Below are 14,275 nucleotides of genomic sequence, written 5' to 3'. Positions count from 1 at the left end.
TGGTTTTGTCAGACCCAATCCTTAACTTTTGAGATAAGCAGGCAGTTGTTATGATGGTAAATGGACTGCACTTATATAGCGCCTTTATCGAAAGCGCTTTATAACGCTTTACAACGCGTCATTCACCCATTCACACACCAATGGCTGCAAGCTACCATGCAAGGCGCCGGCCTGCTCACTGGGAGCAATTTGGGGTTCAGTGTCTTGCCCAAGGACACTTCGACATGTGGCCAGCCAGGACTCGAACCGCCAATCTGCCAACCTTGTGATCATTAGACAGCGGCTCCACCTCCTGTGCCACAGCCGCCCCATGAGTGGGTCTTGCAACCGTAGCAGCTAAACACTTACATGATGTTTTCCACTGATTTGGGTTTGATGAAGATAGCGACAGGGTGAAGCTGTGCTAGCTGGAGTCTCTTGATGGCGTTTCCTGACACGTCCAGGATGCAGTGTTTGCCCTGAGGGTGGGAAGAGAGAAGTCATGTAAATGCACTGTGTCGTCTTTACACTGGTGTTCTTTTGGTTGAGTTTGATCAACCCTTAATCAAGGCCTCCCAACGGATAGGGGCAGCCTTATACATACTGTGGTATGTAGGTGTACTTTACTTTACTTATCTTGCAATGTATTGAATTTCAAAGTATTTGACATCTAATATGATTTTAACCATGCGTCCAAAAATACGGTGCATGCCACTGTTGATTTGTAGCATTGGTCTCCGATTACTCTGTGTTTATTCAATTGTTAACTTGTTTCAAAAGCATGCCTGCCAAAAACTGCACACGCACTAGGAATATAAACCAGTCGCATGGTGGAATTCAATGCCACAACTGTGAAGAACTTCCGCTAAGGAAGAGCTTTGCCCCCTTGTACCTTCTCTGCCACTTCGCGTACGGACTGCACGCTGGTGCCGTACAGGTGGTTGTTGTACTGGCCCGCCTCGATGAACTTGTGGTCCTGGATGTCCTTCTCCATCTGCTCTCTGGAGACCACAAAGTGGTAGTCCCGGGTGTCCACCTCATAGTCCCGCTTGGGTCTCGTCGTGTCTGAAATGGAGAGGAGGGATGCACAAAAATAACGAAATATTTAATCTACATGTTTAATCTACATGTTTTCATATGAAAGGACACCAGCAATGGCTCACAGCAGAAGGTGGAGGAGTTACTATTGTCATCGATAACAATATGACATAATTTCTGAAGTTAACTGTTGTAATGTATGGCACATTTTCTTAACCACAATAAGTATAAGCCTGGCCATAGCTGACATCATGCTATTAGGGCCAACCACACACACACACACACACACACACACACAAGGTCTGTTATACTCACGGGGTACACAGGAGCCAAATTTATCAGGAAACTCCGATATCAGGTCGTCATTTATCCTGTCTTTCATAGGTCCCAGGATGATCACTGGACGGGCGTAGGTGACTGAAGGGAAGAGAAGAAGTGAATTGTGTTTTAGGAATTTGCAGTTCAGGACGACAACTACCGGTACCTCTGAATATCCCATCCAGGTGACTTTAATGAAGTATTTTACAGATGTTTATTAGAGCTTTACATGCTCAAATGAAACATCACTTGATTAGTGAAGATTCTTGAAATACTAGAGAGAGTAATAGACATAGAGTAGTTTACAAGAGAGTAAAATACAGTGTGGGGAACATGACGCGTTCCGACCGGCAGGGGGAGCTATAGGACAGTTGGTGAAGGGATGAGGGTCCAATTGGCATCAGCCGATGCCAATTGGACCCTCATCCCTTCACCAACTGTCCTATAGCTCCCCCTGCCGGTCGGAACGCGTCATGTTCCCCACATACAGTGTTGAGAAAGAGACGGAGTAAGTTTCTCACCTTCCTGTTGACTAACAGGTTCGTAGGACAGCACATAGTCATCTTGAGCGCCTAGAAATAGAGAACCACCACAAAAAACAACTCTATTAACCGTCACATCAGTATACTGACAAATGTTATGAAGCCATATTGATTTTAGTCTGGTGGTTTTTGTTGTTTACTGAAATGTTATGAGGAAAACACAAGCTTTATATACATATCTATTATTCATATGAATGAGATGCTTAAAGACACAATTTTAGGGGGGAAAAGATGGAGGCCTTTGAAGTTGTGGCTAAGGTGTACAAGAGCTGAACAAAGTGCGATCGTTTTGACAGCTCAATAGGGAACAATTGGGTTAGTAGTGGGGAAGCTGGGGAGTTCTTAACCATCACATGTACGTTCAGAAGGCATGGAGTCAAAAGCCTTTCAAGCACTTCAAAAGCCTTTTGTACGCATGCATTCTGAATGTTCATGTGCACTTTGATATCTGATCTGTTATCTGCCATTCTGTAATTTGTTTCCTGTGTTTATGTTATTTTTTTACTGTGTATAGTTGTATTTTTATGTAATCAGGGCGTCATTGGAAAAGAGAGCTTGCTCTCAATTAGCCCCCCCTGAATAAATAATGGTGAAATAAAATAATACAAAATAAAAAGGTCTTGTAGCCCATTCCAGTCTTGTGTAGGTCTAAAATCTTGTCCCTGATGTCCTTAAGCGGGGTACACACATAAGGATTTTCGGATGTCTGAAAACGACAGAAAACGCCCGATTATCAGATGGCTCTTAACATTTTCCTATAACAAAATCCTGTGGTGTGAGGTGTGTTAAGAGTCAATCAATTGTCAATTGTCAATTGTCTCTCCCGACAACCTGCTCGGAAAATGGGCGTGGCCAGCAATCGTAAATGTCAAATGTGTTCAATATTTCGGGCCAAAATCGAGCAGAAAAGAGTCGGGAGTTGATTGCACAATTGAAGAGAATTGACTCTTAACACACCTCACACCACAGGATTTTGTTATAGGAAAATGTTAAGAGCCATCTGATAATCGGGCGTTTTCTGTTGTTTTCAGCCATCCGAAAATCGCTGAAATCGCAGAAAATCCTTATGTGTGTACCCCGCATTAGACAACTCTTTGGTCTTGCCCATGGTGGAGAGGTTGGAATCTGATCCGATTGATTCTGTGGACAGGTGTCTTTTATACAGGTAACGAGTTGAGATTAGGAGTACTTTCTTAAAACGAGAGCACTGTGGGAGCCAGAATTCTTGCTGCTGGTTGGTAGGGGGTACAATACTTATTTTACTCAATAAAACACAAATATGTTTTCAAAATGCATATAATGTGATTTTATGGGATTTATTTTTAGATTCTGTCGCTCACTGTTAAAAAGAACCTACCATTAAAATGATAGACTGTTCATTTCTTTGTAAGGGGGTAAACTCACAAAATCAGCAGGGGGTGAGATACATATCTTTCATTAAAAAGAAAAGAAAGTATGTGCCATTAAAAAAAACTAAAAACAATCTGAGGTGATTCTGTGTCAATAACGGATGGACCGCTACGCTGATCAACTCTCTCTCCAGATTACAGATATGCATGTGTGGCGCTTAGGTGGCGTAGCGGGTTAAGCGTTGACCATGTAACCGCAGGGTCCCCGGTTCGATTCCGGCCGGGGACATATCCTGCATGTCATCCCTCCTCTCTCTCTCACCCATCCTTCCTGTCTAAAATCTCTACTGTATCTGTCAATAAAATGAAAAATATGAGTGGGACTGCCCCACTCAGAAAAAATAACAAAAAACAGATGCAATATGCAGACCAGACATGAGCATTCAAAACCACCCTCACACGCGCATACATACAGCGCCCGACTGCAGTCCAATATAAGCCTCAAGCCTCCAGTCATAAGGTTTATCAAAGAGGGTGAAAGAGAGTTAGAATTTAACAGGCCAAGTGCAAAAATCATGGTGCTCAGTTAAACTGTTAGGCCTTATACTGTATAAGCAACATCGAGTCAAAGTTATGGGTGGTGTTAGGGTCCAGTTTTAGTTTGATAATATATTGAAAATAAGCCATTCACACAGCAGTGACATCAGTTAAGTAGTAGCTCATAACGGAGTGAATATCATCATCTCTCGCGGTGTTAGCGCTGCCAGCACAGTAGCACAAGGCAGAGAAGCGACAGGCATTTATGAAGGGCTTAGTAGCTAGATAATAGTAGGAGACTTACGGTAGCTACTTTCACTATCGCTGGCATTAGAAGTGACATGTTCTGGAAGGAGGAATGTATGATGAGTTACTAAAACAGAGATAGGGATAACATTGGTTCAAATGAGTGTCATTTTAGGTCAAGTTGCCTTGGAAGTGAAAACATCGATGTAGGCCTAACAAAACATTTGGACCTTTGCTGTACATTGAGTCAGCCTCTCCAAATGTGACAAAATGACAATGGAGATGGAATGACAATTCTAACCTAACTGATGCAAAAATTGTCACTATTCAATATACAGTACAAACACCATCCATGACACACACTTCGGCTCATACAGACAAACATTTTCTGAAGGGTAACATCATTCAGATACTTGAGCCATGGTGTGGTCACAGCGTTTTCCCAAGAAGGGTGAACAACACATGTGAGAATATGATGATGTCATTCACACCAGTGCAAGGCTGTTCTGCCTATGGTTCAATATTGTCCATACAGTGGGGGAAATTCTACATATCAACACATTTTTCAATTCAACTTACGGTATTTCCATTGCAGGTATTCAACATGGAATTTAGACCAGACATTTTTTATTTACTGAATGCAACTACGGTACACAGCTACAAATATTTATTTATTACGCTAATACCAATATCTGGTATAAATTCCATGTGAATATCTGCAATGAAAATATATTGATTTTAAAAAATGTTGATTGTGTGTTCTTCTATCACGACGACTGCCAATGGCCCCGGGCCTGAGCTGGATTACTCTTTCCTGCTACAACTAGTGAATTGACGATTCACTTGCTTAGTCAATGTATCGATTGTAAGACGTCTGCTAAAATGCCAAAAATGTAAATGTAAATGTGTTGAATACTTATTTTCCCCACTGTAAGTCTTGGTACATGTTCCACCCCTAGCTGTATTAGTTTTAATGTCACTCTTAACTTCTCACCTTTTAGATATCGCAAGACGGACATCGAATCAATTGACTTACCTGGTGTGCAAAAGTAACAAACAAAGACATAAAATGGCTTTGAGCCTAAAGTCAGTTCAATAAAGGGATGAGAGAGTGTGTGTGTGTGTGTGTGTGTGTGTGTGTGTGTGTGTGTGTGTGTGTGTGTGTGTGTGTGTGTGTGTGTGTGTGTGTGTGTGTGGGGGGGGGGGGGGGGGCAGGAAGCACTAATGAGAAGACTGGAATGGGACAGTAAAAAGAGAGAAAGAGACACTTGTTTGTGTGTTTGCTTTTGTGTGTGTGTGTGTGTGTGTGTGTGTGTTACAGAGTGTGTTGAATCGCCTGAGGAGGGTAGGGGGCTCATTTGACTTTGAGAGAGAGAATAGATGGAGTGCTAAGCCAGAGAGGGAGTCATGAGCGTGGGTGGCGGGCGGGGGCAGGCCTTCGCTAGCAGTTTGGGCTGGAAGCTGAGGGACTTACTCTGGACTTTGGATAGCATGTCGTCAGGGTTGTCCTGTGGGGCAGTCAGCAGAGAGCAAGCCAAACAGGAGAGAACAACCACAAGAGGACAAAACGTTACTGGCGGTACTGTGAGAAAGAGACGAGTGAGGGGAAAACTTACCGCAGGACACAGCTAATGCCAATGCAACAGGGCGGACATGTTGGCTCAGTAGGAATAGGCATTAAGACTTCAACATGGACTCCATGTTGGCTCAAAATTAGACTATGGTTGCAGTACTGTCAATATAGAGTACAAGGAAATAGACTGATGATGTTACATTGGTTGACATGAATTAAAAGTGGGTACTGGTGTGGCGGTTCTGTCATGGTTCTGGCCCTGTTGACGTGGCGCACGCTGTGTCTGGCGGTACCTCGCTGGTCTTTCCTCCGTTCCTGACCTCTGACCTCTTCTATGACTGACAAGCCTGTGACGCCCCCTCTCTCACTCGCGCGGTACTTACGGTCGACATCGCTCGTGTCCTGCTCGCTTGCCTCCTTGTTCTTGTAGAAAGGGAACTTTCGGGAAAATAGGTTCTTTTTACGCTTGTCATTGAGTGACTGCTGAGGAAGAGAGGGAAGGGGGGGGACGAAAGAAAAAAGGAGGGGAAGAAGGGGGTGTCTGATGTCGGTAATGGAGAAAATGAGAAGCCCTCTCACCACCCTGGTGCTGGAGTCTATGGCTAGCACTGTCGTGGGCTAAAGCATTGGGTACTGAAGACAGATTCCGTCACTCAAATTTCACTAAAATCCTTTTAAAATAAGCAGCACAATAAGTAAGGAGCCTATTACTCGTTGTCTAGGCACCACTTTGGGTTTCTGGTTTAGAATTGTTTCGAAAATATGTGATCACCTAAATTGCAAGGTGAAATATAAGAACAAATTAAATCACATTTACAGTAGATTAATCAACTATTTTTTGTAATCGACTGACAGCCCTAATCAGCAGACTATATACACAATGAGCCAAAACATTATGACCAGACAGGTGAAGTGAATGATGAATTGGGGGCATCTGTGTGGCGCAGGAGGTAGAGCCGCCGTCTAATGATCGCAAACTTTGGCAGATCAGCGGTTCGAGCCCCGGCTGGTCACATGTCGAAGTGTCCTTGGCACTACAAGACACTGAACTCCAAATTGCTCCCAGTGAGCGGGCCAGCGCCTTGCATGGTAGCTTGCCGCCATTGGTGTCTGAATGTATGTGTGAATGGGTGAATGAGAGGCCGTTGTAAAGCGCTTTGGATATAGGCGCTATATAAGTGCAGTCCATTTACCATTACCAATAACATTGATTATCTTGTTAGAATGGCACCTGTCAAGGGGTGGGATATATTAGGCAGCAAGTGAACAGTCAGTTCTTGAAGCTGATGTAAAAGACCTGAGCAACTTTGACAAGGGCCACATTTTTATGGCCAGACGACTGAGTCTCTGAAACGACAAGGCTTGTGGGGTGCTCCCGGTCCACAGTGGTGACGACGTACCGACAGTGGTCCGAGGAGGGACAAACCACAAATCGGCGACAGGTTTGGGCGCCCAAGGCTCATTGATGCGTGAGGCACAAAGGCTAAATCCCGTCTGGTCCGAACCGACAGAAGGTCTACTGTGGCACAAGTCACAGAACATTTTAATGGTCGTCACTGGAGGAATGCGTCACAACACACAGTCCATCGCACCCTGCTGCGTATGGGTCTATGTAGCCGCAGAGCGGTCATATTGACCCCTGTCCACCGTGGAAAGAGCCTACAATTGGCATGCAAGCGTCGGAACTGGACCTTAGAGCAGTGGAAGAAGGCTGCCTTTGTCCGATGAGTCCACTTTTCTTTTAGATCATGTGAATGGCTGTGTACATGTGCGCCATTTACCTGGGGAAGTGATGGCACCAGGATGCACTGTGGGTAGACGACAAGCCGGTGGAGGGAGTGTGATTGCAACTGTGCAATGTGCTGGACCAACAAGCAAGATATGGTGGCACCACCTCACAATTAACTTGAAGGATCTGCTGGTGATGTTTTGGTGCCAGATACCACAGGACACATTCAGGGGCATATTAGGCAGGTGGTCATAATGTTTTGGCTCTTGTATATGTTTGGCTTTTGTATATGCATATGCCTAATATAAAACATTATAGGTCATATAGAATAAATAATCAATGCTGGTGCTGGATTAATTCCAGAGTCTAAATAAAGACCAGCTTGTGATGAGATTTTCTAAATAGGAATTGCAGTTGAATATAATATTCCAACATACATGTTACCTGGAGAAAAGCTACAAAGTCAGTCATTAGAAAAAATGAACGTCGGAAAATGTACCATTCACAATGTTAGCCACAGAACCAGAGGAGCACATGATATCACCAAAACATGAGTGGAAATTATGTTCCTTTGTCCGATGGGCGGGGCCTCTCATCCTGTCAATCATCAATGAATTCTTAACAATTCTTAACAATATGAAAGCTCTCTGATGTGGAGAACAATAGGGAGGGTCTTCTATTGGCTGCATTCTGACTGACAGTAGTGAGACTGGTCATCCCTGCCCACCTTGTGGTTAGGATCTACCCCACAGCCAAAGTGAGCATGTGCAACGCAGAGATGAGTGCTGGGGGTGAGGTCTCAGAGGAAGCCGAGGAAGAGAAACAGTGCACTACAAAATGATTCTTAAAGAGGCCATTATTTGCATGAGAATGGGATGCAGAGAATGGGAACAGCCCCGAAGCATTTGTAATCATGCCAAGAGCAAGCGATTCAAATGCATTTTAATTTAATATTGTATACTCTCTGGCACATAAAGCTCAGCTGTGAATATCACCCATTTTCAAATACCCTGTTCATTTCTGTCTTCTGGATGGTGAATGACAGCCTCAAATCAAGAGCCAGATTCAAATCGACCTGTTTTCTCTTTTCTCGTTTGTCTCTTTTCATGCATCCCCGAAAATGTTATTTGACTAATGGAAAAGGGTATACAGTATATCTAATCTACGGTGTAAATACTGTGAAATGAGACCCACTAAATGAGTCTAAATGCAACTATGAGGAGATGAGAACACTCATAGCTGTTACCTTTAGCTGCACATTAACAACCCGCAACTCTTTATTGATGTGTTTGACCAAAAAGTCAATAAAGAGTTGCGTGTTGATAAAGCCGTGCCTATTTGACCTACTATTAGAGTCTTTCGAATGGGAAGATGCTACTTACACACAAAGACCACTAGTTGACGCGTCTTGTAAATTAGCCTGCCTCCTACACAGAAAAACTTCAAACTAGCTTATCCTGATGTGATTTTGAAAATGTAAGGATACTGGGGTGGTAGAACGCACATATCCAGGAAAAGTCATGAAAGGTGGGTCCTGAAATTTGATCGAGTGTACAAAGGTATACATTTGTTTTACTCACTTGGTCAAATGACCCCGACCATGGCTGTTCTGGTGTTAATGTGCAGCTCAAGATAACAGCTTAAGAGTTTGACCAAAAAGTGGACATTTCCATGCTTCCGTTAACAGGTGCCGTTAGAACATGCAGCACGAAGAGAGGAACGTGAAAGCACGGAGCAGCCAACGTTAAAATGGACAGGGAGAGAGAGAGAGAGAGAGAGAGAGAGAGAGAGAGAGAGAGAGAGAGAGAGAGAGAGAGAGTGTGTGGGGAGAGAGAAGGTGGGCGGAGGGAGGTGGCAGAGGCAGACAGTCAGACATCAATGGCAAGCGTATCGGTCCTTAGTTTTTGTCTCATGCACGTTCGCTGTGTTAGGAGACTGCGCTGGGTGGTTTGGTCGGCGTGTTAGAAGAACGCGCCACAGGTGCTTTAGGTAACGGGTCGGACCGGCCAACCCTGGTTTACCAGTGCAGTTATATACAAGTTAAAAACATAAATGATGGCTAGTCTCAATAGACCAGATACATGCTGTTAACTAGGTAGCTCCTGTAGCATTTCCAAACTTTAATATTAGTTAATTAGACATTAGATTAGTACTAGTATCCAATGCTGGACTAAAACGAAGACATTTAACAATGCATATCTATGTCATTGTCTAGACTACATTTGTTTTTCATAATATGGTTAGAAACATAAGGCCATCTTTCATGCTAACAATGTCAGTCTGGTATTGTGAATCTTTCACGTCCAAAACTGGATGGGGCTCATCAACTTCAAACATGACAATCCTCATTTTATATGATGTATAGTACGGTACTACTACATTATGTATAGTACGGTACTACTCGAAGATGAAGTGGGTCACTCACCCCTCTTTCTCTAGACTTGGAGTTGAACTTGACGGTCTTGAGCCGCGCCCTCTCCTTCTTCTCAACCCTAGGGTGAAAAGTCAAGGGAGGTCATGTGATTAGGTACAATTAGACAAGGAACAACACTTTAGCTATAATGGGTTACATAGTTCATCATAGCACCACATGCAATTGTGTGTATTACTGAGTATTTGCTATCAGAGGTGGTTTACAATGTTGTGCCCACACAGTGAATGAATGGCTAATTTGATTCAGCTTGCTGTAGGTATTGTGTGCTGTGGTGAAACCAGTATTGCTAGAGCCGAGCTACAAGTACCGGTAATCTTGCTCTGGTACCGAGCTGGTACCAAATAGTCAAACAGAATTATTTAAAAAAAACACCAAGAAAAAATAAAGGGAATGGCATCCATCATATCCATATGTAGTGTTTTTATTTGTATTTTTAAAGCATTCTTCCTCCCTTCAACAGCTCAGCTTACTATATTGATATATTGATGATTTGTTGATTGTTGTTGATCAAGCAACACAATCCCAAAGCATTTTACTATATCAATTACAGCTGTATGTGCTGTACGTGACAAATACAATTTGATTCACAACGTCATGATCCCTGGTCATGGAATTGGACTGGGAGCACGGCTACATGTAGAAACACAGGTGGTTGTTTGTATGTGATGAAGAGATGACAGACTTTACCGTCTCTTGCTGGGGATGACGCCCACTTCCTCCGCCTCGCCCTGGATGGTCACCTGACGGGCCTGCCACCACTCGTCGTCGGAGGCGTTCACCACGTGCAGGATGTCCCCGAATCTGAAGTTGAGGCCTTGGCTGGGAAGCCCTGAGTCCTTGGTTTTGTCATAGTCAAACAGGGCTCTAGAAACAACATGAGAGCACCAACATTCAGCATTGCAATGTTCATCAACAGATTGTTGTCATCGTCTAAAATGCTGCAGCTCGTCAACAAAACCTTGAAGCTTCTTCACCTACATCTGAACTGGCGGCTGATCCACCATTCTGGATAAACAACATGGAAAACATGGCGTTGCGTGTCGTAAAGTGAACCAGGGAGACAGTTTATCAACACGACGTCCCTGAAAACATTCACTTTCTGCTAAGCCGGTCCCAGAGGTGGGGTAAACAACCCGTGTCTAAGGTCGGCTGTGGGCTGCAGCTGTCCCCTCGAAAACTGGTCTTCTGTTGACCACATGAATGACTTCTCTCATCTGACCTTTCTACATGACTGTTGAGGATCTTTTAGTGAACGGTCTTATCCGACTTGAGACAGACAGCCTTTGAGACAGACAGACAGACAGACAGCCTCTGAGACAGACAGACAGCCTTTGAGACAGACAGACAAACAGCCTCTGAGACAGACAGACAGCCTCTGAGACAGACAGACAGCCTCTGAGACAGACAGACAGACAGACACACAGACAGCCTCTGAGACAGACAGACAGACACACAGACAGCCTCTGAGACAGACAGACAGACAGACAGCCTCTGAGACAGACAGACAGACACTGAGACAGACAGACAGACAGCCTCTGAGACAGACAGACAGCCTCTGAGACAGACAGACAGCCTCTGAGACAGACAGACAGACAGACAGACAGACACACAGACAGCCTCTGAGACAGACAGACAGACAGCCTCTGAGACAGACAGACAGACAGACAGACAGCCTCTGAGACAAACAGACAGACAGCCTCTGAGACAGACAGACAGACACACAGACAGCCTCTGAGACAGACAGACAGACAGCCTCTGAGACAGACAGACAGACAGACAGACAGCCTCTGAGACAGACAGACAGACAGACAGCCTCTGAGACAGACAGACAGACAGACAGCCTCTGAGACAGACAGACAGCCTCTGAGAATGTCTTTAACGAGGGGCTCTTACCTAACGTAGAGGGATCTCTTCTGACTGGTCCGCAGCGAGCCTGACCCAGAGCTGATGCTGCTGTTCATCATCTGTTCCCGCAGGTCATGGATCTTCGCCTCGAACCGGCTGTATTCTGGACAGAAAACAACATGCCTTCATTTTAATTCTAAGTTAGTTAAATGTGTACTACTTTGTCATTTTTTATAAGGACATAGAAAACACATGCATGTCGTGCAGTTGCAGTAAGAAACCCAAGGGAGGTCCAATCTTTCGAATGGGAAGCTGCTACTGACACACAAAGATCAATAGATGGCGCCTCTTGTAAATTAGCCTGCCTCCTACACAGAAAAACTGCTAAATAGATTTATACTAGCATATCCTTTGAAAATGTAAGGATACTGGGTGGTAGAATGCAAATATCTACAAAAAGTAATGAAAGGAGGGTCCTGAAATGTGATAATTTATGTCAAAATGCCCCTCCCTCCCTCCTGACTCCACCCCCTCCAACCCGGAAGACTATGCCACCGTGCTCAACTCCGTTCTCGTTTCGTCAGAGTGTGAAATCTGATGAAAGTATTCGGCCACGTTTCTCCTGGCTACCCAGGCTTCATGCTCAACCGAAAGTCATCGGTCACTTTTTTGGGGGGCTTTTTGGCAGGCACAGGGTAGGGCCCCATGTACCGATCCCCTGCTGAGGGGATGTACAACACTGGCTTGGGAAATCATCGTCAGAGGAGGACAAAATGGCCTGAAAATGGCCCAGAATGTTGTAGGATTTAACACTTAATCAGCCATGAGGGGTCATTTTACCCCTATGAGTAAAACAAATGTTTATATCTTGGCGCTCGATCAAATTTCAGGACCCTCCTTTCATGACTTTTCCTAGATATGTGCGTTCTACCACCCAGTATCCTTACATTTTCAAAATCTCATCAGGATAAGCTAGTGTAAAGCAAGTTTGACTTTTTTTTTCTGTGTAGGAAGCAGTCTAATTTACAAGCGGCCAATTAGTGGTCGTTGTGTGTAAATAGCAGCGTGAGCATTTTAAAGAGGGGGGGGGCGGCTCTTTTAGTAGGTAAAAAAGCACAGCTGTTCTAGTGTTAAGTAAAAAAATAAATAAGATAAAGATGAGTGAATTGTGTTAACATGTTAATTAATTAATTTTGCCATTTAGCAGACGCTTTTATCCAAAGCGACTTACAATTACGAATTACAGGGACATTCCCCCTGGAGTAACTGAGGGCTAAGTGCCTTACCCAAGGGCACACTAGTAGTGGTGTGGTTTCAGGCGGGATTTGAACTCACAACCTTCCGATCCCAAGTCCAACTCACTATCCACTAGACCACCACTACCCCCTGTTGCACACATTACAGAATTAGGCCTATGTGCAGGGCGGAATTGGTCTGAATAGAACAACGGGCTGGGGTGAGGTGACATTGCTTGGAGATGGAATCACTTCCCTAACAACGGATCGGATTCCCCTGCAAGTGGAAAAGGTTAGCAGCACAAAGCCTGCCCTGGAAGCTGATGCACTACATACACCATCACTGTGATGTCATCATGAAACACAGACTAGACACTAGAGGAAACTGTGATGATGACTCAAACAAGGATAACATTCTAGATTGTTTAAATGGTGTACGACAGAAGAAGAAGAAGAAGAAGAAGAAGGAGAAGAAGAAGAAGAAGGAGAAGAAGAAGGAGAAGGAGAAGATGAAGAAGATGAAGAAGAAGAAGATGAAGAAGAAGAAGAAGGAGAAGAAGAAGAAGAAGAAGAAGGAGAAGGAGAAGGAGAAGGAGAAGGAGAAGGAGAAGAAGAAGAAGAAGAAGAAGGAGAAGGAGAAGAAGGAGAAGGAGAAGGAGAAGGAGAAGGAGAAGGAGAAGGAGAAGGAGAAGGAGAAGGAGAAGGAGAAGGAGAAGGAGAAGGAGAAGGAGAAGGAGAAGGAGAAGGAGAAGGAGAAGGAGAAGGAGAAGGAGAAGGAGAAGGAGAAGGAGAAGGAGAAGGAGAAGGAGAAGGAGAAGGAGAAGGAGAAGAAGAAGAAGAAGAAGAACAAGAACAAGAACAAGAACAAGAACAAGAACAAGAAGAAGAAGAAGAAGAAGAAGAAGAAGAAGAAGAAGAAGAAGAACAAGACAATAAAAGCATACAGGGAAACAAGAGAATCTCTTGTTCACAAACATTAACATTAGGCAAAGGTGAAACAGTCATGTCATGGACCCATTATTCAAGGGGATGATCATATTGTCATACTGTATATGTAAATAAATCAACAAAAACAACACAGTTCTATGCATGATCAATTCCTTGGTGTAGCGCCACATTTCCATTGATCCTAATCCTAATTGATCCCCATCCTAATACTGAAACAATAACTCACAGTATAATATAAACTACCGGTAGACACTCTTTTTTTACGTGCTATTACTTCCACTAAAATTGTGAAGTATGACACAATCTCTGGAAAACGGTAATAATACTGTGTGCATTCCTATAGTTGCATCTTAATACTTACAGTGCTCCCTGTACTGATCCAAGTAATTCAATGCTCCTTCTATTAGTTGGTTAGAGTCCAGTGCTAGCCGTGCATGAAGCTGCAACTAAACCAGCTCATGCCAAGTAATAATAACATAAATAATAGGGGACTCTTCTTTCT

General features: G+C 43.9%; 1 protein-coding gene across 3 annotated transcripts in view; it reads right to left on the bottom strand.

Moving 5' to 3' along the window:
• Positions 1-14,275, bottom strand: part of dlg1b (discs large MAGUK scaffold protein 1b) — a gene marked incomplete at its 5' end in the record, with an annotated part of 78,743 nt that overhangs the window by 746 nt on the left and 63,722 nt on the right. The window contains 9 exons of one of the 3 annotated variants that reach the window (XM_080543322.1): positions 349-458; positions 872-1,044; positions 1,333-1,434; positions 1,857-1,907; positions 4,068-4,109; positions 5,966-6,062; positions 9,737-9,803; positions 10,433-10,609; positions 11,639-11,753. In XM_080543322.1, coding sequence (XP_080399448.1) covers positions 349-458; positions 872-1,044; positions 1,333-1,434; positions 1,857-1,907; positions 4,068-4,109; positions 5,966-6,062; positions 9,737-9,803; positions 10,433-10,609; positions 11,639-11,753 — 934 coding nt within the window. Of the gene's footprint in view, positions 1-348; positions 459-871; positions 1,045-1,332; positions 1,435-1,856; positions 1,908-4,067; positions 4,110-5,483; positions 5,518-5,965; positions 6,066-9,736; positions 9,804-10,432; positions 10,610-11,638; positions 11,754-14,275 lie in introns of all 3 variants that reach the window. The other 2 variants (XM_080543323.1, XM_080543324.1) reach the window with 2 other exon arrangements.

Source organism: Nansenia antarctica, assembly GCF_963989245.1.
Source record: "Nansenia antarctica genome assembly, chromosome: 12".
Lineage (NCBI taxonomy): Eukaryota > Metazoa > Chordata > Actinopteri > Argentiniformes > Microstomatidae > Nansenia > Nansenia antarctica.
Note: the sequence above shows the minus strand (reverse complement) of the source record. Positions and strands in the feature narration are given on the sequence as shown.